Source organism: Diospyros lotus, chromosome 11 (assembly GCF_014633365.1).
Source record: "Diospyros lotus cultivar Yz01 chromosome 11, ASM1463336v1, whole genome shotgun sequence".
NCBI classification, from domain to species: Eukaryota; Viridiplantae; Streptophyta; class Magnoliopsida; order Ericales; family Ebenaceae; genus Diospyros; species Diospyros lotus.
Window position 1 is genome coordinate 6,481,626 of NC_068348.1, and position 24,531 is coordinate 6,506,156.

At 33.2% G+C, this 24,531-nt stretch overlaps 1 protein-coding gene across 1 annotated transcript; it reads left to right on the plus strand.

The window, feature by feature from the left end:
• The first annotated feature begins 10,295 nt into the window (after window positions 1–10,295).
• LOC127813549 (probable glycosyltransferase At5g11130) lies at window positions 10,296–11,692 on the plus strand. Its single transcript, XM_052354571.1, has 2 exons — window positions 10,296–10,650; window positions 10,966–11,692. The coding sequence occupies exons 1-2, from the start codon at window positions 10,309–10,311 to the stop codon at window positions 11,626–11,628; spliced, it is 1,005 nt and encodes a 334-aa protein (XP_052210531.1). The 5' UTR covers window positions 10,296–10,308; the 3' UTR covers window positions 11,629–11,692.
• The last annotated feature ends 12,839 nt before the right edge of the window (window positions 11,693–24,531 follow it).

The window sequence follows — 24,531 nt, forward strand, 5'->3', positions numbered from 1 at the left end:
AAGCAAGTATATCAAGTCCAGACAATACAGGAGGTGGTGTTTTTTTTTACCAAAGTATTCTTGCGAAATCCATACGATCTTGGTGTAAGAACTTTCGATAATTGTCAAACCATGAAATCTTTTAACTCTTCGACAAGTAAAATGCGTCTGAGTGATTCATGCAACAAGGACATGCTAGCTTTCCTATCATGGTGTACCCCGAGACCATTGAATATGAAAGAAAATCACTGATGGTCCATATCAAAGCCGCTTTTAGTTGAAAATTTTGTTTTAATGAGATGTCATATGCCTGCACACCAACATCCCACAAATGTTTCAACTCGGCAATAAGGGGTTGTAAGAAAACATCAAGTTTTTCCTTAGTGTTCTCTAGTCTTGGCACTAGCACCGTTAAGAACATTGTTGTATCCTTCATACACATTTAGGGCGGCAAATTATACACCGTGACAATGACAGGCTAACAAGAATATTGCTTCCCAGATTAACCAAATGGCTGAAACCCATCAGTACAAAGACCAAGTCTGACATTTCTTTTTTCGACAGCAAAATCCCTATGAGTCTCATTGAAATGGATCCACACGGGGGAATCTGATGGATGACGCATGACGCCATCTTCGACCGCATGATCTGCATGCCACCTCATTTCCATCGCTGTTGAATTAGATGCATACAATCTCAGAAGCTGAGGAGTTAAAGGAAAGTAATGCATTTTCTTATGAGGAACACAAGTTTTTTGTTGTTTGCTAGTGTCATCTCAACTTGCTTGTACCGTTTCTCATGACAAAACTTGCAAGCTGTTAAATCGTTGTCATCACCCCAAAAAATCATACAGTTGTTTCTACAACAATCAATTTTCTCAACGGGAAGGCCCAACCTTTGTACAAACTTCTTAGTGTTGTAAGACTTATCAATTATCATATTAGGTTCAGAAATAACCTCCTTAAGTAATTCACAGAGTTAATCAAATCCCCTCTCAGACAGATGATGCTCCAACTTAAAGCTAAGCAATCTAGCAACAAACGATAACTGCGTATGCTTTCGACAACCAGGATATAACTCCTTTTTTGCAGCACTCAGCATGTCGTAGAATGCTTGAGCTTCCGGATTCGGAGGTTTCTCCTCCATATTCAAATTCAAATCAGGCCTGACAACATCCAGTACCATAGTCTCATTTGTGTTGCTCGGCTCTGCTTCAAGCGTCAGTGTTGAGTACAATATATCAGTTGAATTGACCGTAGCTTTCGATTACCCATGAAGTGTCCACTTGTAATACCCCAGTCTAAAACCTTTGGTAAGCCAATGACTTGTCACAATTTCCTGGTCACGAAAAGCCATGTTCCTACACTTTCGTTGATTACAGGGACATTTAATCTAATTCCCGTCCATCCACTCTCGCTGACTCTTAGCAACGTTAACAAACTCCTCAACACCCTTGATAAATTCTATAGAAACATAACCGTCTTCCTTACACCTGATATATATCCACTGACGATCTGGTCTCATTTTTTACTTGTGATAATTAAATAACAAAAAAAAATACTTAATTATAATTGCGACAATTTTTTTATTTGAGTTTTTTAAATCTTCTTCCACTAAACCACTCCTTATAACTCCTCCTTAAAATTTGAAGGTTAGAACCTATCCCATTCAGAAATGAGTCGTGATATGACCACTAGCGGACGCATTTACTCACGGTATGAAATTTCGACAACATTTCAACGCAATTCTCCAGATGCACGATAAGAATTATGTGTCGATTCATACAAGTTACACTTAATTTGAGTCAATCGCATGAATCATAACATATTCTTATATGTAAGCAAAGAACGTGAGATGTTACTGAATTTTCGTACCATGTATGAGTAAATTAATGCGTATTCGCCGGGCACACAACACGACATCAAATTTTCAGACTGTCCGACTAGACAATTTAGTAACCTCCTTACTCTATCAAGAAAGTCACCGAACAAAAATCTAAGGCTAACTTCTAGCAAATCTAACTAAATTGTTGGGAATTATTTCATTAATTATGTTCTTTATTTAATATAATTTCTGAAGAAAATATGGCAGAGTCTCCCTTCTAACCGGACTACACCTTCTACAAGAAAAAAAACACAAAAATATAGCACTTCAATATATGCAACATCATTAGTTGTCAACACATCAGATATTTCATAAAATCACAACAAAATTCATCTCATATATCTCAACAAGTCATTATACTATAATTTCAAAGAACAAAAAATGACATTTTTATTGATATTATAACAAAAAATGCCCATCAAATGCCCTCCAAATTGTTACCCATTATATTGGTGAAAAGTGTTGACGTCAACGACGACAAAAAAATTCGCACGCGGGGGGCGGGGGGGAAAGTAAGAGGTAGTAATTTTTTTTTTAAATTTCACCTATTTTAATATTTTTAGATAAAAAAATAAAACATACTAAATTAGTTAGTTTCACTAATTTGATTGGCTTTAAACTATTAATACCAATAATTGGTCTTTTATTTATTAAATTAAATTAGCATGATAATTGATTAAAAATACAATTTAAATACTTAAATTTAACGTTTTATATTAAAATATTTATCTTAAATTCTAAATTTGGGTTCTAAATAACATTTTCACTTTAGTAAATATAGGCACTAATCCTATATTTTTGCCTTTATACTTTTACTTTTTATTTTCATAACTTAAACTTTTCATTATTTCAATTATATTTTTAGACTTACAATTTGAAGTAAATTTAACCTGTATTTTAATCTTTTTTTTATATGGTAACTTAAAATTTTTATTATCTTGATTATATCTTTAGATATGTATGTTTGAATTAATTAAACCCTTACGTAAATAGAATGTGATATATATTTTATTTTTTTATTTTTTTATTTTTTACATATAAAAATATATGAATTAAATTGATTCAAAAACATAAGTTTAATGTATAATTGAAATAAAAAAAATTAAGTTCTCACGTGAAAAAAGTTAAAGTATAAAAATTAATTTTAAAAATATAATTAAAATAATAAAAAAAGTAAGTGATAAAAAAAATATAAAAATATGAATTTGGACAATATGGGGAAGGGCAAGCTGAGTCCATTACAGTGAATGACAACTGAATGCGATGATCGCCCACGCGGGATTAGGACTTGGGTCCTACGATGTAGGGCGGGAATCCCCAATCACATGCAATCCAAGATTAAGCAATGGAACTGTTTGGATGGTGAGAAAATAGGGCAGAAAGCGGTGGTCCATGTAGGATCCTCCCCAGAAACCTACAGGGGCGGATCTCATGAGATCACAATATTAAAATTATTTTTTTAATAATAATTCAGTTAAAAAATATTACAATCCACCCTCAAAATCTTCGATGTTCCTAAAAGCCTAAATGGGAGATTGTGAACTCCCTTAGAACTCATTTGTCCCCATCTTTGGAATGCTCAGAAATGAATGTTTCCTCCAATTAAAATTGCCATCCCCACACTTTAAACTCTTTCTCTTTTTCTCTCTTTTTCTCTTCCACAACAAATGAAAAGCATGTCCCAAGATCGACTCTCATCAGCGATAATGTGGGAGCAATCTCTCAAATGAGGGGAACTCCTTATGCTCAATGTGTACTGGTCTAGCTGCTAATGGTTGACTGAGTCACCATGATTAATCTCCCCTCACATTCCTGTCGGGTTAAGGATGGGGGCGCCTGAGATGAGCGATTTCACCTTTTGAAACAAACAAATGGAAAGCAAGGTTAAACCCATCATTGCTTGGTATGGGTCTTGTCTTGTGAGCCCCAAACAGCTCCAGTTTGGAGCCACTTAAAAGAACCTCGTATATACATACATTCCACTTTTTATAAAATTATTTTTCTTACACAATCTCTCCTCATTCATGTTTTCAATTTTAGCAAAAAAAATAAATTATAAATGAAAACTTTACTTCATTACATAAGACAAAAAATCAAATTCACGATCTACTAGTACGAATTTCAATTTATCATAATCTAATCATTTGACCTATACCTTGAGCGCTATATTCCAACCTTTTTTTATTTTAAGAAAGTGTTCTTTAAGAAGAGCCTCATGTATTGTTTACAATGAATTAAGCATATATATATATATATATAAATTACTCAATAAAATACAACAAATCTCAAATTATTGTTTAAAATTCTTTTATTTCTTGGGTGGGTTCAGAATTATTTTGGATTTGAACTCAAATCCAAATACTTGAAACAAATATATAACCAAACAATGGATTTAAAATTTTAATTTTCAAATGACAAAAACAAATAATAATTATATCTAAAGGGAATCTAATAGCGCATTTAGGGGGGATGTTAATGAGTACTCAAGTCCATCTAACATATAAATGCAAAAAGCATATAATTCTTACCAGATGAGTTCTTATCCCAAAGAATCTAGCTAAGAAAACAACTCTTAAATCACAAACAAGACCTAACAATAATATTTGACGATCTCCGTAAGAAATTACGCGTGGGAAATCACGTCAATAAAAGTTGTTGCTTAAGCTTGTACGTGTTGTTGGGTTTAGATGATGGTAGATGCTCTCCCCTCTAATAGCTAATTAATAAAATGATTCACTTCTTTTCAAACCACGAGAAATAAAAACAAAAAAGGTCATCCCCTCAATTCTACCTATATTTTCTCAAAATAGTTGGTTGAGGAAACGGAAAAAGAAAAGAGAGGCTCGTTATTTTTCAATAAAAGTAATACTATGAGAAAAGAGGTGTCGTATTGTTTTATGAGAAAAGAGACAGTGGCGGAGGTGAATAGCGTAGCGACAATAAGGAGGGCAGCAATGGTGAGAAAGCAACGACGTTCAAGTGACGGAGACAATGGGCTGGAGAAGGCAAGGAGTTACAATACGCTATTCACTAAGGAGGGCGGTGATGGCGAGGAAGCGACCACATTCAAGCGATGGAGACAATGGACTGGAAAATGCAAGGAGTTATAGTTAGGCAAGGCAAACAGGGATGAGAGGGATTTAGGGACTTGGGGAGTGGGGGTGGGATTTGGGATTTGGGATTTGGCAAAGGAAGGAGGTAGGGAGATTCTCGCCTCTTTAATTCACTTATATTTTTTTTAATATTTAATAATTAAATAAAAATAATATTAATAATTATTTAATTGATAAAAATAATATAATTTATAATTATGATAGTTGACAAAATAATTTAAATTATGATAATTATTAAATAATTTAAATAATAGTTTATTATAATCATCTAAAATGTGATAATAAAATAATTTAAATTATTATATTTCAAATTAATATTTATTTAAAAATATAATTATATTATAAATCTAATAATTATAATAAATTAATTTGATATATTAGATTATTTATTATTAGTTTATTAATTCAAATAATTAATTTTTTTTCTATAAATAAGAATTATATTAAACGAAAACTACAGAACATCTACAGATTACCAAATAATAATGAGGCAAAAATTGTAAATAACAAAAGTAAAAGTAAATACTGAAAAAAGAATAAATTTTCAAAATTAGCGATATACGACTGTTATACAAAGAGGTTAAGTGATGATTAACAAAACAATGGAGAGCCCGACGCACGAAAAAGAGCATTGAGAGAGTTTAGAAATGGTTTTAGTAATATTTTCATAAAAAAATAAGAAGACATTTCGTGAATTTATTTTAAAAATATTTTTTTTCTAATAAAAATTGCATGTTAGAGTTAAGTTTTAAAAATCATTATTATATGCTGAATTTATACTATTATTGTCAAGATATAATAACGAATTTTTTTTATACAAGAGAATGTCTCGATTAAGATATAAGAAAGTGTCTTTTGATATCTCCGAGAGACTTGCAAAGAGAAAAACAAATTTAGGACACAAATGAGATCACCTGCAAACCTTTTGATGTATAAGTTAGTCTTGTATTCGAAGTAAAATTATAATTTTACTAAGATTGTGAGCATATTTTAACTTAATGGAAAACTTTCCTATTTATAGAGAGAAAGAGACTGATAAGACAATCCCTAAACTTTTTTCTATATAATATAATCCCTCATTTTTATGATTTGTAAAATTTAAAATAATAAAAACTTTAACAATATTATGATTTTTGAACTTTTATTTATTTTTCAAATGTAGTATTTTTTTACATTTTGAACACATTTAATAAATATTACTAATAGTTAATTATTATACATTTAATATATTTTTTATTTTTAATTTTATGCATGAAATATATTACCTGACATTTTCAATGCATGAAATAAATTAACATTTTCAATTCATCTTAGCTTAATATATTTATTTAAATTAAAAATTTTAAATTTTATAAATTAATTTTTTTATATTCACCTCATTTTTAAATGTATGTTTAATTTTTTAAATATATTTATACATTAATATATTTAATTTTTTATGAAATTTAAATATTCATCTCAAGTTTAAATATTTATAAATTAATTGACTGAAAAATCAAAAAAATAAAATTGAAAATTCAAATTACTAAATAAATTAAAAATATTTTTATAATGATTGAAATATATTTATAAAAACAAAAAATTAAAAAAAAAATAAAATTAGTGGCGGATTGAATCGCTAAATCAGGGACGGATTCTTTAAATCCGTAGCTAAAATTAATTTTTTAATTTTTTATTATTTAAATAAATATTAAAATTAATATTTTTATTTTTAATTTTAATAATAAAATAATAATTTTAGCGACGAACAGGAATTTTAGTCCCTAACTTTAAAAATAAAAAATAATAAATTTTTTATTTAGTGATAGAATTGATTTTTTGTCCCTAATTTGAGTGATGAAAATTTTTTCCCATCACTAATTTCATTTTATAAAATGAGTTTCACCGCTAGATAAAAATTTAATTTAATTTTTTTATTATTAAAAATTAGCAATTGAAACACCTGTTCGTCGCTAATTTGAGAGACGAATTATTATTTTCGTCACTAAAAATTTTTAAAGAAAATATTTTTAATTTTTTATTTTTGTCACTAATTTTAAAAAATTATTTTTTCGTCATCTGTGGTGATTCCATCGTTCTGTCACAAAATAGCGAACAAAATTTTCATCACTAAACCCCGACTTTCTTGCAGTGAAATATATATAAAAAATCATATGCTGATTAAAAGATGATTTGTGAGAATATTTTTTTTGATAAAATAAATTTCAGTCAAGATTAAATTTGATAATATTCTAACCATATTTAAATTCAAAATCATAATTATAGTCAAATTAGGAGTTTCAATTTCAATCAAATTTAAATTGTAGATGACAATTATAACAATTCTAAATAAATAAAGTCAAGCTTCAATTTGAGTTTTGACTAGAGTTGAGTTCAAACAAAATTCCAAACAAATGAATCTCAAATTTTATAGATTAAACTTGACTAATTTTATAAAAAATATAATTTTATTTATCTATATTTCTTTTTAAATACTTGAAATTTGAAATTTCCCCTGCAAGTTCACTAGAACTCAAACCAATTAATCTTGGGAACACAATCTCAAATATTCGAAATTCTCTTCCAAGGAGGAGATAAACGTAAACCTCTCATCCATGGCTGGACTCTCTTTTCCATCTCTCTTCCTCGTTCTCCTCTTCTCCATCTTCACAGCCTCTTCATCCTTCTCTTCCCCAGACAGTACTGAACCAGCTCAAGATCTCTCCAATGGCGGTAACTACGACGTGAGTAATATATATATTTATCACTGTAAATAAACTTACTGTTCAGACTGATTGGTACCGCGTCGTTGCAATCCTCTTCTCCTCTTCCCTTCTGAATTTGCAGTCCTCTTCCATGAAACCCACAAAACTTGCAGAACCCTTTGCCTTCCCCGCTACAGGCGGTTGCTTCCGCGGAAACATCAACCACCAGTGGTCGGGACCTGCAGATCCTCGACCTTTCTTCTTCCCCGTTCGTGGCGACCGATGGCCACGGGAAGAAGCGACATCCGGAACCGGGAAGGCGAAGGGTCTTTCGACTCTTTCCAGTTATGTGAACTGCATCCTCCGCCATCCCCGACCACTTTGCCGTCGCTTCTTCCCGTCGCCGTCGGGCTCCACGAACGGGGAAGACAAAGGGACGCGGATCTGCAGGTCGCGACAACCGACGCTGTTTCCGTCGAAGCAACCACCTACAGCGGGGAAGGCGAAGTCTGCAAGTTTCATGGGAATGGTGGAAGAGGACTTCAGAAGAGAAGAGAAGCGGATTAGAACTATGTCGTTCCAATCAGTTTGGACCGCAAGCTTTTTTATAGATGGAACTGATTTTAACTTTTTTTTCTATATATATATATATAGTTTCGAAAACGATTATATGTATATGGGTTGGATGTTATTAGTAGGTAGGGTTTCGTTCTATATTTTTCTTTTGAATCTTTACATGGGTTTTTCTTGCTTCTGTGAAGGTTTATAACAGTACTGTTGAGAGGCTGGAAAAAGGGTTGGCGATGGCCCGAGCCTCCATCCAAGAAGCTGCCCGGATCCGGCGCTATACCTCATACAACGAGTCAGGTTTCGTCCCCAGAGGACCCGTTTACAGAAACCCTTTTGCCTTTCATCAGTTAAGCTCTCTCTCACTCTCTCCCTCCCTCACACACACACACATAAGGGGCTGTAATAAGCTCTCTATCAAGGTTCAAAGCCCTCTAAAGGCAAACAAACACAGATTTTTGTGTATTTTGTGCCCGTGATTTATGAACTATTATGTACGTTGGTAAGTGGGTGCGAACTCTCATTGTCAAATATCTATACGCGTATGAAGAACTCGATCGTTTGTTTTCATGTCATTTGGTTGATGGACTAGCGATGAAGACTCATTAATGGATTCCCCTCTGAGTCAATGAAATTTCCGAAAAAACTTCTCGAGTCTAGTCAGTCCCATAATCAGCCTGACTAAGCAAATTTGCTTTTATTTTCTCCGAACAAATTCTTAAGAGAAACAAAAGTCATTGGAGTATAGATCGGGTTGTGTCTCCACTTATTGAAAAAAGAAAACATTAATCCACAACATTTTCTCTTCTTTTCTTTTCTTTGTTTCTATGTGATCTAGTTCTGAACTGAATAGATTGTGATCCTTCATTCCTTCAAGGTTTGTTTCGTTATCCTTTCCAAGTTTCTTGAAAAGGGTTAGTTTGAAATTTCAAGAGGGTAAGTTTCCTCAAATTTAGCAATAAATTGTTCTCTGAATCTTAGACATTTCCTTTCTTCTAGCCCATCATGATTTCATCAATATATTCTCTTAGACAATCCACTAATACATCAGTAAATCACGAGAAGAAATACCAAATTTTAGACTGTATCCTTTTAGATGTTAAAGCTGAGCGTTCAAGTAATATTTTTTACAAATTTTATTAGAACGCTACTAGAACTTTAATTTTCAAATCAATTGTGTTCTATTAAATTCAAGATAATATAATTGATGCAAAAATTAAACTCACGGTGATAGTTTGATAAAATTTAATTAAAGCTTTGGATAAATTCAAGATAGCCTAAAAAAATGGGTATTTCTTTGATCATATACACTTTAATAATTGATCCAAAAGTATAATTGTGATTTTATAAGCTGAAGTGTCGAGATTTCACTTTTATTTTGCAAAATAAGAAGTGAAAAGTCAATCAAATGGACGCAAAGAAGTCAAGAGTCAGTCAGATTAATGGGGAGCAGTATAATTGTAAGATCTTGATTGATGAACAGTACTTGGCGAGAGGAACGTAGGGGATGGGAAGTAGTAAAAGTAGTATGGCAACTAGTAACTTTTCAAAGCTAACAAGAGAATGGAAGTTGTACGGCTATCTACTAGTAGTTTTTATTTCACTACTTTGTTGTAAATATGTTCCATCAAACTAATTTATACTTTCTAAGAATTTATTGTTTCATGTCATTTTTGTACTGACTTTGATGAGAACACAAAAATATGATTTCAATGCTCTCAAGATGGTAGCCTAGGAGCAGTACTCAAGATCAAGCGACCAATATCTCTACTTCAAGCATTTTTCTTATAGAATTTAAGTACTCGTTTATCATATTTAAATACGACATATTATTAATATTTATTAATTTTTTTAAAAATAAAAAAAAAAACTCTTATGTTGGGCTTTGCCCCGCCACTGTTTCTTTCAGGTCTACACTGACTTAAATTTTTTAATAGGTTCACTCATATTTGGTTGAATTTTTACCTAATTTCAATTATTTTAATTATAAAAAAAATTAATAAATTAAAATTATAAATTCTGATAGTTGATTGATAGTTTGATGATATATATGGTATGTACGTTAAAGGAGCCATGCAGAAATGGAGAAGCGATTCAGAGTGTGGACGTACAAGGAAGGGGAGCCGCCGCTGTTCCACGGCGGGCCGATGAACGACATCTACTCGGTGGAGGGGCAGTTCATGGACGAGCTCGAGACCGGAAACAGCCCCTTCAAGGCGGCCTGCCCCGAAGCCGCCCTCGCCTTCTTCCTCCCTGTCAGCATCACGAACATCATCCGCTTCGTCTATCGCCCCTACACCTCCTACTCTCGAGATCGTCTCCAGAACGTCGTCCAGGACTATGTCGGCATCGTCTCCCAGCGATACCCCTTCTGGAACCGCAGCTCCGGCGCCGATCATTTCCTCGTTTCCTGCCACGACTGGGTATGTATGCGTATAAACCCACCCTTCATTTTCCATTCTTCCAAACACGAAAAAGAAAATATTCTTTGTTTCATTTTCAATATGATGATGGGGTTTTTGTTGCCCATCACTGTCGGACTAAATATGAGTGTCCTAGCTCAAAAGCTATAACCTTTTTGCCCAACAAACACAATTGTTAAGTGGGCAGCAATAATTGATCCGATTCTAGATCAAATATTACAGGCGAAACGACATAGAAACCCGGTTCGGACCTTGACCAATGCTTTATTTATATGTATATAAATTATATTACAAATTTATCCGAAAAAATTGCAGGCGCCAGATGTTTCGGCAGCCAACCCGAAGCTCTACGAAAACTTCATCCGAGTTCTCTGCAACGCCAACGCAACGGAAGGCTTCCAGTCGGTCAGAGACGTCTCCCTGCCGGAGATCAAAATCCCGTACGGAAAACTAGGGCCACCGCGCTTCGCCCAGCCGCCTGACAACCGCTCCACCCTCGCTTTCTTTGCCGGCGGCGAACACGGCCACGTCAGAAAGGAACTTCTCAGGCACTGGAAAGACAAAGATGACGACGTCCAAGTCCACAGTTACCTCCCCAAAACCCTAAACTACTTCGAGCTAATGGGCAAGGCCAAGTTTTGCCTGTGCCCCAGCGGATTCGAAGTTGCGAGCCCTAGGATCGTCGAGTCCATCTACGCCGGCTGCGTTCCGGTCATCGTCTCCGACGGCTACGTCCTCCCGTTCAGCGACGTTCTCGACTGGGGCCAGTTTTCGGTTCATATTCCGGTGGCGAGAATACCCGAAATCAAGGAAATTTTGCAGGCAATCTCCATGGAAGAGTATTTAGTGAAGCAGAAGGCCGTCATGGCTGTTCAGCATCACTTTACGATCAATCGGCCGGCGAAGCCTTTTGATTTGATGCACATGGTGTTGCATTCGATCTGGCTTCGGAGGCTCAATTTCCGGCTGCCATTGTGATTTTGTTTTTCTTTCTCTCACTTTTTCATTTCAAAATGGTGTACAATATTATATACTTTCAACAATCAACAATGTATATTTATTATAGGGCTATTAGATTATCTTTCGAGAGATGATCACCACACTTCATTACAAGTATGAAATATATTTATTTTTGTGTAAATAAGAAATTTATAGAACGAAGATCCACGCTAAAGCATCTACAGCTTTTGGGGCATACCCTGGGGCACAACAAAAATTGAGAAAAAAACTTGCCAAGGGCTCTTCCCACACCATTTGGCTGAAGCCCAAGTCGCACCGGTCGCCCATCAATGCTAGAGCCAACCGAATTTCTTTTATCTACAAAAGAAGGTCAACCCTTGACAGGAGTAGGGACAATTAAAAACAGATGGTTTGTGTCTCTCTGTCACCGCCACCCTGCAAAGGAAGCATCTATTCGAGAGAGGCAAAAATAAGTTACAACGATCGAGAGTAGATAAACGTTTCTGAACTGCTAACCAAAAAATAAAAAATATGAGCAAAACTACCAGAATGAGACCATACCAACCAAAACCATGGAACTTGGGGGAGTTGCAACCAAAGATCTTGCAAAGTAGAACGTACAGAAAAAACCTTCTTGAAAGATTATTCAAGAGGGAGGTGAATTGGGTGTTTTGACTATTTTTACAAAGTACTGAAAATATCTTGAGAAATAAATGATGCAGTAAAGTTATCTGAAGAAAATAATTTTCTTAAACTATAAATAGGTGTAGAAGCAAAAATGCAAGTAAGCATATAAGCATCATAAAAGATTTTTTTATAAAAAATCTTTTGAAAGATTTTGAACTTTTGATAAACATATACAAGAGTGTTAGAATGTATGCATTTAAGAAAGCAATTTAGAAAACCGTTATGCACTAACTAGAAGTAGAACGAAACATGTAATTTTAAACATATGCATTTAAGAAACCTTTTTATATGTAGAAAAGCAAATTAAATGTTTATATGAAAAATAAGATTAGATAGATAGATTTGAAAATATTTTGTATGTATACAATGAAAACTAATGCTTATAAAACTTTTATGCAAGACTTAAGACTGAAATTGAAATATTTAAAGATAATTTAGACAAAGAATGCTTGTGTGAAGATAAGAAGCGATTTGTTAAATGTGTGAAATAATAAACAATTATGAAAATGTAAAAGGATGCAATTTTTAAGATGATTCTTCCAACCAAGACAGCATTGGAATAACAGTTCAAAAGAAGTGCAATGAGATGAGCTGAAGCATGAAAGATATTTCTATGGGAAATAAGAAAAATACAGTTAAAACAGAAACTACAAAAGCAAGCAAGCACCATGAACACAACAATTTAGAATGGTTTAGCCAACTACCTAATCCACTATCTTAACTCATTACTAAAAATTTAGAAAACATCCACTATGGATAGTAGTTTTTACAAGTTCAATTATAACATCCACTTTTGTGAGCTAAGTAGGAACCCTATTTTTTACAGATTAAATAGTAATCTCCACTTTTAACGGGTTAAGTAAAATCCCCTAATTTTCATCACAGGCTAAGCAGCAACCTTGACATGAAGTTTTTCACACTTGGCTAAGCCACAACCAAGACATTGTTTTTTAAGGTGCAAGTATAACCTTTTACAAGTTTACACAAAACATGTATAAGAATTTCTTAAGAGAAAAATAAAAGATGTACAATGATATCACTTTTCTCTTAGACAAAAGAGAGTTCAAAAGAATGAATGAATTAAACACTCAACTCTCTTATACAATTCAAGCATAGCAAAATGGCCTGAAAAGAATTAGGCTTGCTATGATGGAATTTGCATTATGTCGTTTGAGCATAAGCACCCATAGCTATGTTAACAACATAAGCTTTTTTGGTAGCATCACAGGAGCTTGATCAATCACACACCTTGGCCTTTTATAGAAGCTTGATGGTTGGATTCAACATTGAGAGTTGCGCAACTCACAACTTTTTTGATTTGACCACTAACAGTCAAATTCATTAGAAATAATATGCATATTATAAAGATTAGCGTTAAGCACACTTGCATAAGCATATTCTATCATTTAAATATAAGAGAACACAGTTAGACGCATTGGGATAAGCAAATAAAGCTCTAATGGTCAAATTTGTTCTCTTTTTTCTTTTTGAGTAATGGCTATAAAATTTGAAAACATATGCCAGTTACTCGATTAAGTCTTAGATTCACTCGAGTAATATATGAGCATACTCAATTGGATATCTCAAAGCATCGACTAAATAGAAGCCCCACTTAAGTAAGACCAAGTCATTACTCAACTGACTAACAAACCACAGAAACTTTACATTAAGCACTCAACTACCAGGCTAAACTTACTCGACTATCATAGGCATAAACTCGAGTACAAATAACTAATACTCGATTAAATTAAGCACAAAGACTTAGCCATATTTCATTCAATCTTTACTTGATTAAAACATATAAATAATCGATTATAAAAATACATTAGTCGATTGAAAGAAAGATATACTCGACTAAGGAGATTCTTAGGCTTTTGATAGTAGAAAAATACTCAATTAAAAACATTCCTTACTTGACTAATTTTGGAAATACAGAGAGTTTGTAAAAATTACTCAAGTAGAAAATCTTAATAGTCAATTGAAAGAGAATTTTGATAAAGCATATAATCTATTGATTTGAAAAACATACATTGCTATACTCGACTAAAAAATATGCTCAGATTTTAACAGATATAAAGATACTCAATTATAGAGATACCATACTCAATTGAGACTTTGAAAGATATAATATTTGTATAAACATATTCGAGTAGGTTTTTGGGACACTTGATTAATTATTCTAAAAATATATTGAGCAATTGATTCAAAAACTAATTTTTTATCAAAGGCGGTGTAGAGACTTAAAAAAAAATGTTTGAATACTTTACCTTCAAAAGCTTTAAAAAAAAATACATATACTTAGGTTGATAAAAAGACTTTCTTACTTAACCGAATTTTTAAAATATTTTCTCAAATATTTAACATCAAGCTCGATTAGTACAAAATTATATTTTTCAGTTTTGAAGAGTATATAAGAGTATATGAGCCTAAACATCTCCATTTTAAAGAAAAAAAATATATTAATAATTTTTAAACTCCTTAATCAATGCAAAAATATGTGTTTCATCATGCTCAACTTTTACAAAATACATTTTGGTTATTTTGAAAGATATAGCTATATATGAGCATGAAGTTTTCTAGTCTAAAATAATTTATAAAAAAAAATGTTTTGAAAATTATCTATAAACCAAATTTATTGAAAGATATATTTTTCAAGAATTATTTTATCAATAAATCAAAATACAAATTTCTCAACAAACTCTATTCAAGACAAGTAGCCAACAAAGCTCATCACACTACCCAATCCAAGGAGAGGCAGGAATATGGTCCTTAATAAGGTCTAAAGATAGAGTGGAATCCATCTCAAGCCAAACCCAAGAACCATTAGAAATAATATTAGAGATTTTTACAATATTAGAGATACCCAATTGCCAAGGCAATTGTAGAAAAAACATTCAATGAGCACCCATAGGGGGTGCCACTGATCATGCCAAAGGAAGACACCATGACCATTCTCGATCCTTTACCCAAAACAAGATCTCAACACACCACAAAAAGATCAAAGCAATTTCCTCCAGTACCAAAGGCATGCATACGACACTGGAAACAACCAGAAACACCTATCCTTAACACAATAGGTGCGAACCCACTTAACCCAAAGCGATTCACTCTCACTAGAAAGCATATGCCATATCAGCTTGGCAACGAGGGTTTGGTTCCAAACGTATAAAGGTTTAAAACCCAAACCTAGCCCCCTGCTCCTTAATTAGGGTAAGAAACCTCATGCCAAAGTACTTTCGCTTTGTGAAAGTCAACCTTATTATCGCTCCACAAGAAATTATACACTATTTGCTCAATCTCCATGATCACCCGCTTTGGAGGAATGAAAATCAAAGGCCCAATACACATAAATGGTGGGATGATAGAAGGAGCAAGTTGGAGCTGCCCCTTAAAGGAAAGAAAATGATTGTGTCATGAGAAAATTCGATTCTTCACCTTATCAATAATGGGTTAATAGTCCCTATATGACAACTTGGTGGATAACAATGGAACCCCCAAGTATCGCATGGCTAAAAAGCCCTTCTAGAAACCTAAAGCATTGACAATCTCTTCTCTCAAAGACTCATCCTAGCATAAAACAAAACAATCACTCTTCAAGGGATTATCACACATACTTGACATGGAGGAGAACCTCTCCAAGAAAGACTACATAATGCTAATTGAAGAAGGGTCGCCATGTGAGAATATCAACAAACATAAGCATCACCATATGAATCTGCTCACATTTCCAGTGAAACTGGAAATTAATAGACTTAGTAAAACGGTTCACAATGACGTGCAAGACTAAAACAAAAAGATAGGAAGATAAAGGATCTCCTATCATAAACTGCAACAGTAAGGAAATAAACCATACAACTACCCATTAACCTTAAAAGAATAACAGGGAGTAGTGACACACTCTCACCCAATTACTATATTGTGGGGGAAAATTCATCAGACGAAGAACCAGAAGAAGAAAATCCCACTCCACTAAATCATAAACCTTTGCAAGGTTAACTTTCATCGCCCATCAAGAGGGATCTTTATGAAGGTGGTAATGAAAAATCATCCTTTGTGCTAACAAGATATTGAAACCAATCAATTTACCCAGCACAAAAGCCACCTGCAACTCATTCACCAAGCTAGAGATAACCATCTTAAGCTTGTTAGCCAAAATCTTGGTAATTAATAACCTTATATAGAACATTAGAGCAAGAGATGGGCTTAAACTGACCCAGCGACTCTAAATGGGGGACTTTGGGGACGAGGCTAATAATAGTAGCATTGACCTCCCCCAAGAGACAGCTTGTGGAAAAAAGCTATGAATCACCTCCACCACATCACAATCCACCATCTCTTAGGCTTTTCTAAAGAACTTAATGATGAATCCTTCAAGCATAGGAGCTTTATCCTCGCCCATACTAAACAAGGCATTCTTAACTTCCTTAGGGGTCACCTCAACGGTAAGCCTTACCCACTGATCCTATGAGAGATGCCTCTTCACAAAGGGGGCCACATCGTCAAGGATCAAACTAGATATGCGAGTTTTGTTACCAAGGAAATGCTAGAAATTAATACAAGATGAGGACCCCCAACAATATCCTCTTTGGAATCCGCTACTAACTTAGTGGGTCTCTAGAGACTAAGATATGTTGATAGTTCTGGCGAGCCATCATAGTCTTGAAGAAGAACCGTGTGCACCGATCCCTCTTTGCAAAGCACTTGACTCTTGCTTAGAGGTAAAAAAAATCAGGTTCTTACAGTAAGGTAGCCATATATTCTCAACCCAACTCCAATTCACATTGACAAATAATAAAGTCCTGAGGGCTATCCAGAACTTCTTGCAACATGCTAGCCAACTAACCACAAAGATCCATGACTCGATTAATAACATAGCCTCTAGAATGATTTAGAAGCTTCATGGTACTTTTAACCACCTTAAGCTCCCGCACAAGTCTAAACATGGAAAACCCATAGACCCTCAAGTCCCAGCTAACGACCATTTTCTCAAGAAATAAAGAATGGTAAGCTAAATGGTTAAGAAAGCGAAATAGGCCCCCATTGGAACACTAACTATCAGCCAAGCTCACCACCATTGGACTATGATCTGAGATCCCCAGTTGCAAGAATAAAGCCTTGCTTTCAAGATAAGGAGAAAGCCAACCATTATCAACCGAGGCTTTATCCAACTTCTAAAAAATGCAATCCTTTATTGACCGTTTATTATTTCATGTCAAGATGGGACTGCTATACACTAGATCCTGAAGTGGAATGCAAGAAAGAAAACTATTAAATCTATGCATACCTAAAGTGACTGAGGTCTTATCACCTCTTGCATCTTTACACTATGATGACAGACATTAAAATCACCCAAAAGGAGCCATAGGTCATTAGACACTAACAAACCCACGCCCCTGAGGGAATCCCATAGTCGAGCTTTGTCCACCTCTTCATTCGTAGAGTAGATACACTAAAGGGAGAAGAGGGTAGGAACTGAGGGACCCGACACTTTAAAATGCATAAACTACTCAGACTTCCGCAAAACAACTAGGTTAAGGATGGAAGAGTCATACCCAACCCAAAAATTATCCTAAGAAAACTTCCAAAATGATGCAGAAGGCATAGGTTGTTCAAACTTTCCAACTTGAATATCATCAAACATTGTATGACATCATTCTTTCTCCAAATCTTAACCTACATCCTTGAAACATCCTTGCAAAAGCATCAACCGCTTTATCCGATGCACCAAAAATTATCTCATTCAATATACATGTAATAGTGTTGGCATGTCGCACTAATAGTCTCGATCCAATCTTATTGTACCAAGCTTGCCAGCTTTCTTTGTCTTTCACCCTAACTTCAGCAACCAATTTCCTCAAGAAGCCAAGTGGAACATCAATGATAATTGACAAGGACCCTTCACCACTAGAATCTTTAAAAAAAAAAAAACTGTTATTGTAATATCTCGTTTCTGCATAAGTTTGTTACGTAATTTAGATGAGTTTTAAATACTGAAAATTGGCTTGATAGTAAAAATAAGTCACCGAATCAATCATAGGGAATGCCTTGGAATATTGATGTCTATGGAAAATGATATGATATTGACGAGTATCCCGAGATAGGATTTATGGTATTAAAAGAAATTAGAATCGAGACTGTTTTCGGTACAATTGTGATTCAAGTTGAAAAATCAAATCGTCATAGAGGACTCCTAGGAAGTCAACGGAACCTTGAGGGGGATCCAACTTTATGTAAGGATAAATCCTGAAATGATTTCGGGATGAAACAAAGGTCTCGTGAGGGCGCGGGGATGAAATCGTCCATATCGAGTAATCTTGAAATTATTAATTGTGGATTTTCGGTATTTGAATTTGAATGAAATTTACATTCAAGAATATAATTGTAATTATGCAATGCCTAAAGTGGGCTTAAGAATTTAATTGAGGAATTTATATGTAATGATTTTAATAAATTATACATTATGCATAATATATTAAATAAATTATATATATATATTTATGTGTGTGAGTGTGTGCGTGGTGGGAAAGAATTCTACAATAAATATAATACAATATATATATATATAGAATAGTAGTGGCCAAGGTTCTTCACGGCCAAGTGATAGCTATAATATATAATATACATATATATGCGTGGAGTTCAGGTTAAGGCAAATTGAAGATTTGAGATCATGTGCTGGTAAATTTAATATATATATATTTATATGTATATATGTTCTTGGAGGCTAAGCACCAAACCAAGAATTGACAAAGTCTAGGATTGACGAAGTCCGTGGGTGAAATCAGTGGGAGCATAGGAAGTATTATATAATATATAATAATATATATTCTTGGAGTCCAAGCTTAGACAAGTATAAATAGGCTTAGATGGAAGGGAAAAAGGCAGGGAGAGAAGAGAAAGAAAGAGAGAAAAAAAAGAGGAAGAGAAAGAAAAGGAAGAAAATAAAATGGAGAAAAATAGTAGAAAGTTTTTGAAAAATTTTAGAAATTTATTTGAAGTTCGAGGAACGTGTTGGGGTTTAGAATTTAGCATTTAAAAACTTGATACCATAGTCGAGGTTGGGTAAATTTTGAGACATTTTGAATTGTATTCAAGGTGGGTAGTTTACTACCAAAATTTAGCTTATTTATACAAATGGTTTGATTTGTGAAGTGGTTTTTACCCTAAACTTGTGAGTGTTCTTACTTAAAAATTTGGTTTATTTTAGGTGGTTCGATCATGTACTTGATTTGTTTTATACAAAATGATTTGACCTGCGAATGGTTGGTTTCATGTGGGAGGTTTGTCCCAAATTGTTTTATGCATCGAATTTCGTGCGTTATAAATTTATGCTTTGAAATGTTGAGTTTAGATGATGCATGTTTTGTGTTGTGGCATTGGTATGTTTGTGGGATGTGGGTTGTCAACTTATGTGTGGTACTTGAGTGATAGTACTAAGGATGCGTGCTAAAAATTAATGTTATGTGACCCACTTGGGAAGGGTCTAAGACTGACTTTACCCTTCGGTACTCAAGTGGTGGGGTTGAGAGTGGACACCACCCCCGTTGTTGGCTTAAGTGGCAAGCGCTGAGAGTAGATACCACCCCAGGTGCCTTTGAGAAATAGCATTATTGCCTAGATGGATGTTGATTCTGAGGATAGTGTTGAGATCCAGAATGCTTTTGTATGGGAACATAATGCCTAACATGGTAAAATTAATAAATACTCACTGAACTTTAAAGTTGTAATTATTTATTCACTGAACTTTAAATTGTAACCACTTACTCACTGAACTTTACTCAACGTCAACCATCCATCACTCGTTATAACTCCGTCAACTATTACAAACGAAAAATGCTAACGGAATCTGAGGTGGCTAACAGAATTTGACATGGCAAAAATTAATTTAACATACACTCACTGAACTTTAAAAATGTAACTATTTACTCACTGAATTTTGTTTTGATGTTCTACCCTTGTGTTTAGTTTTGATGATGAAAAACAATATCGTGTTTTATCCCCAAGTCATGAGTCAAGTTTATGGTTTTCAACAAAAATCAATTTCAAATACTTTGTTAAAATGAAAACCAAATGATTTATATTCTTATACATGGAGATGTGAATAAACATGTATTATGATAAAATCTCCTAAAATGTTTTTCGAATTAACTTTGAAGTCATTGGTCAACATAGAGCTAAAATTGTTCTAGGGCAAAAGACCAACTAGAAATTCAAATGAAAGGTTTTCAATATAAGTTTTTCATATTTTGAAACATGCATTAAAGGTTTTGGCTTGAAACTTAATCGTATGAAAAATCTTTTAGTTCATGCATCATGTTTTGAAACTCATTTTGATAACGTTTCAATATTTTTTCTAAGTCTGAAAAACTAGCACCTTATAAGGAGACATATATGAAAATATTTTCTTTTTAAAAAACTAACTCCCGGTAATTCAATAACTAACATTCATTAGTGATAAAATGATTTTTAACGAATTTTTCAAGAAATGAAAAATGTATATCTTGGAGGTGATAAAATCGCAAAATCCTAAGTTCCTACTAAAATCCAAATTCTACTTTTTTATTCTTATGGATTTTGATTTTTTTGATATTTTTATTGAATCCAAATGTGGGGTACTTTCTTATTTACATTTATGTATTAAAGTAAATGGAAGGTAAAATATAAATTAAACAAAATGATAACATTTACTTAAACTAAAGAAATGTAAATATGTTGTAATGTTTTCAAAATTCATTCTGTTGAAAATCTTCTTCATCTGTCGACTGTGTGCTTCAATCTGTCGACTATGCATAAGGATAGTCGACTATGCTTTTTCAATCTGTCGACTATATCTTGCATCTGTCGACTATTTTTGTGTCTGTCGACTATTGTGAAAGGATAGTCGACTATGCTATTTCATCTGTCGACTATTTTTGTTCTGTAAATTCAAAATTTTCTTCACATTTTTGCAATAGTCGACTATGCATATGTATCTGTCGACTATGAGATTTTTGTGTTATAAGATAGTCGACTATGCTTTTCTGTTTGTCGACTATGGCTAGTTTTATTTGATAAAATAGTCGACTAACCTATTTGATCTGTCGACTATGTGTTTCACAGAAACTTACAACGGCTAGTTTTTCAATCTCCAACGGCTAGTTTCTCATTCTCCAACGGTCACAAACGGCTTCATTTCTCTTCAACTTTGTGGGACACTTATATATACATGTCATGGATGATCAAGAGAAGACAAATGGATGGGAACGAATTGAATTGAACTTACATTTTATATTCATTTATATTTACAGTGTTCTGTGCTTTCATTGTTATACTTTTCTCTCTAAGGCTTCATTCTATTATTGTTAATACATTCATTTAAGCCTTGTTTAATCTTGAGAGACATTGTAACTAAGAGATTCATCTCTTAGATTTTCTCATATTTCTATATTTCTAAATTTTTCCTAGCTTTGTGCTAGAAGACTTGCTCGTTGAAGCAAGTGGCTGTTTTTCCTAGCTAGGTGCTAGAGGGCTTGCTTGTATGAGCAAGAGGTTATATTTCCTAGTCTTGGACTAGAGGACCTACTTGGTTTAAGTAGGGGGTTTTAGTGGATAGTTTGAAAAATCCTTAGTGAGGAGCTAAGGTAGTGGATTAGGCTTGGTTAAGCCGAACCACTATAAATTCTTGTGTTTTCTTATGCTTGTGTTCTTTGATATATTTATCTTTCCAAGCATTTCATTATTCCTCATCGGTTCTCATATTTATCTTTGTTCACTTGTCATTTTTATGGTTTACGCTTTAAAACTCTAAAACCTCAATCTGTATCAAAAAGTTTTTTATTTTAAGTTCTATCATTTAAGTTTTTAAAATAACCAATTCACCCCCCCTCTTGGTGTGTGCCATAGAACCTACCTGTTCTAACATGTTTAACGTCAACCATTCATCACCCCATTACATCACCGTTAGATTTTGAAACACTCGTTACATCATCGTCTAATCTTGAAATATATTAAAAGATTTTTGTATGTATTTGAAATCACTTACTTCTCAAACCAAAAACAGAAAAATAAACTAATGATTCAAATTAAAAAAGCTACTGATGCAAATCAAAAGTAAAAAAATATTTGCTTAGGTTTTTTTACCTCCATTACGAACAACGAAATTTACAAAAAAAATATTTAATAATGAGATCAAAAGAAAAAAACTGATTACAAAAATCGTTTTAGACAATACATATTTATTCTATCATATTTTTAGTCTCAAAATAATTTTATTAGTTAATAAAACATGATACATGTTTTATTGACTAATAATAATGTTTTCGAGTTCAAAATAAGATACAATAAATGTACATTTACCCTATAAGTTTAAAGATTGTTGGCTTTTGGTATAGAATAAATATGGTTTTTGTAATCAATTTTTGGCTCGTGAGATCATTATTAAACAAATATTTTTTTTACTTTTGGTTTGCATCAATAGCTTTTTTAATTTGAATCATTAATTTAGTTTTTGATTTTTGGTTCAAGAAGTAAGTGATCTCAAATGCATACAAAAATCTTTTAATATGTTTCAAGATCAGACGGTGATGTAACGAGGTGATGGATGATTGATGCTGAACAAAGTTTAGTGAGTAAATAGTTACATTTTTAAAGTTCAGTGAATGTATGTTAAATTAATTTTTGTCACGTCAGATTCCGTTAGCCATGTCAGATTCCATTAACATTTTCTGTTTGTAATGATTGACGGAGTTATAAAGAGTAATAAATGGTTGATATTGAGTAAAGTTCAGTAAGTAATTAGTTATAATTTAAAGTTCAGTGAGTAAATAATTACAACTTTAAAGTTCAGTAAACGTTTATTAATTTCACCCATGCCTAACATGATATTGGGGTGATACCTAGGTTTATGCGTTGAGATTGTCCCTCTTAAGCAGGATTGTGTTATGCCAATATGTCAATGAGGTTGCGTTTCCTTTAGAGATATTGCATTTTCCTCTGTTAGGGTTAAGTGTTGTGTGGGATTCTCTTGGGCTGGAACATGTCAGGATGTCGGTCTTATTTTATGGTCTTGCATATATTCATGAAAATGTATTTAAATTCTTACTTAAATGATTCAGCATCTAATTTGGATTATATCCCTAGAATATTCAAACGTTCCAGGTGAAAGCAGCAACGCTAAAGGAAAATGAGTTATTGAGATGTAGTCATCATTTACGTTGGTGATCTTTAGCATATATTTTGTCTATATTAGAGGTGTTTAGTAGTTGTTGTTGAGAGATGAGTCTCTATATATTTTGATTTGAAATGTCATGTCAAATGATGGTTCGATATCTATGTTATGAATCAAGCGAATTTAGTTATGTATATTCAAGGTTTTGATTCTGCTTCTGTTGATGTGATGATATTACTAATTTTACCTTATTCTTTTAAATTAATATGCTGAGATGGTAGATCAGGATTGTCGGGATTTAATTTACACCGAGTGTAAGTTGAGTATATGTTGAGAAAAAAAAAATATTTCCCAAAATCCCAAATTAACGTATGCTTGAAAAAAAATGGAGCGTTACAGTTATGCTATGAGAACTGCTAGATTCTTGGATATTTTTCTTCCTTCTGCTTGAGTTAGAATTAAGTAGTTTTTGCTGGTTCTCTCGACAGACTTATCTTAGGAAGACTATCCTTAGTTGGATACCTACAATCATTAGCTGAGATGAGAGCTTGCATTTGCTATACCAAAGATGATAGGGCAATCACAGATGCTACTCTATATGACAACTCAAGCTTTCCTAATATTCAAAACAAGGAGTTAGTAAATCTGCAAGAGGAATATGAGCCTCTCGCATGCCACCTTGGTTTGTTCATGTTGGCAATTAGAAGTTATCCTTAGTGACAAGTATGAAATATTATCATCCCTCAATGATAAAATTTAACTCCTTTTACTATAATGTCACAAAAAATAGTTGTAGTAATATTGAAAAATACAACATTTTGGTTTTGTGGGTCATTGGAGGTGTTTCAAGCTTCTTTTATTTTTTATTTTCCTAAAAACAAATATAAAAATCCCTTCAAAACTATAGAAAATATTTTTTAATTTTGAATTTTTACCCGAATGGTTGAATATCCAATTTAAAAATAGAGTGTTGAATTCTAATTTTTAAATTTTATACTATAAATTAAAAAATATTAAAACAATTTTATTAAACCCTAAATTCTAAACTAAAAATCTTCTTTTATAATAATAAAAGCAGTTTTAAATTT

Excerpts from the sequence above, each read along its gene's own strand:
- LOC127813549 (XM_052354571.1), top strand. The coding sequence starts at position 10,309 with ATGGAGAAGCGATTCAGAGTGTGGACGTACAAGGAAGGGGAGCCGCCG. Across the intron at positions 10,651-10,965 it reads TCGTTTCCTGCCACGACTGG|GCGCCAGATGTTTCGGCAGC; the intron begins GTATGTATGCGT and ends AAAAAATTGCAG.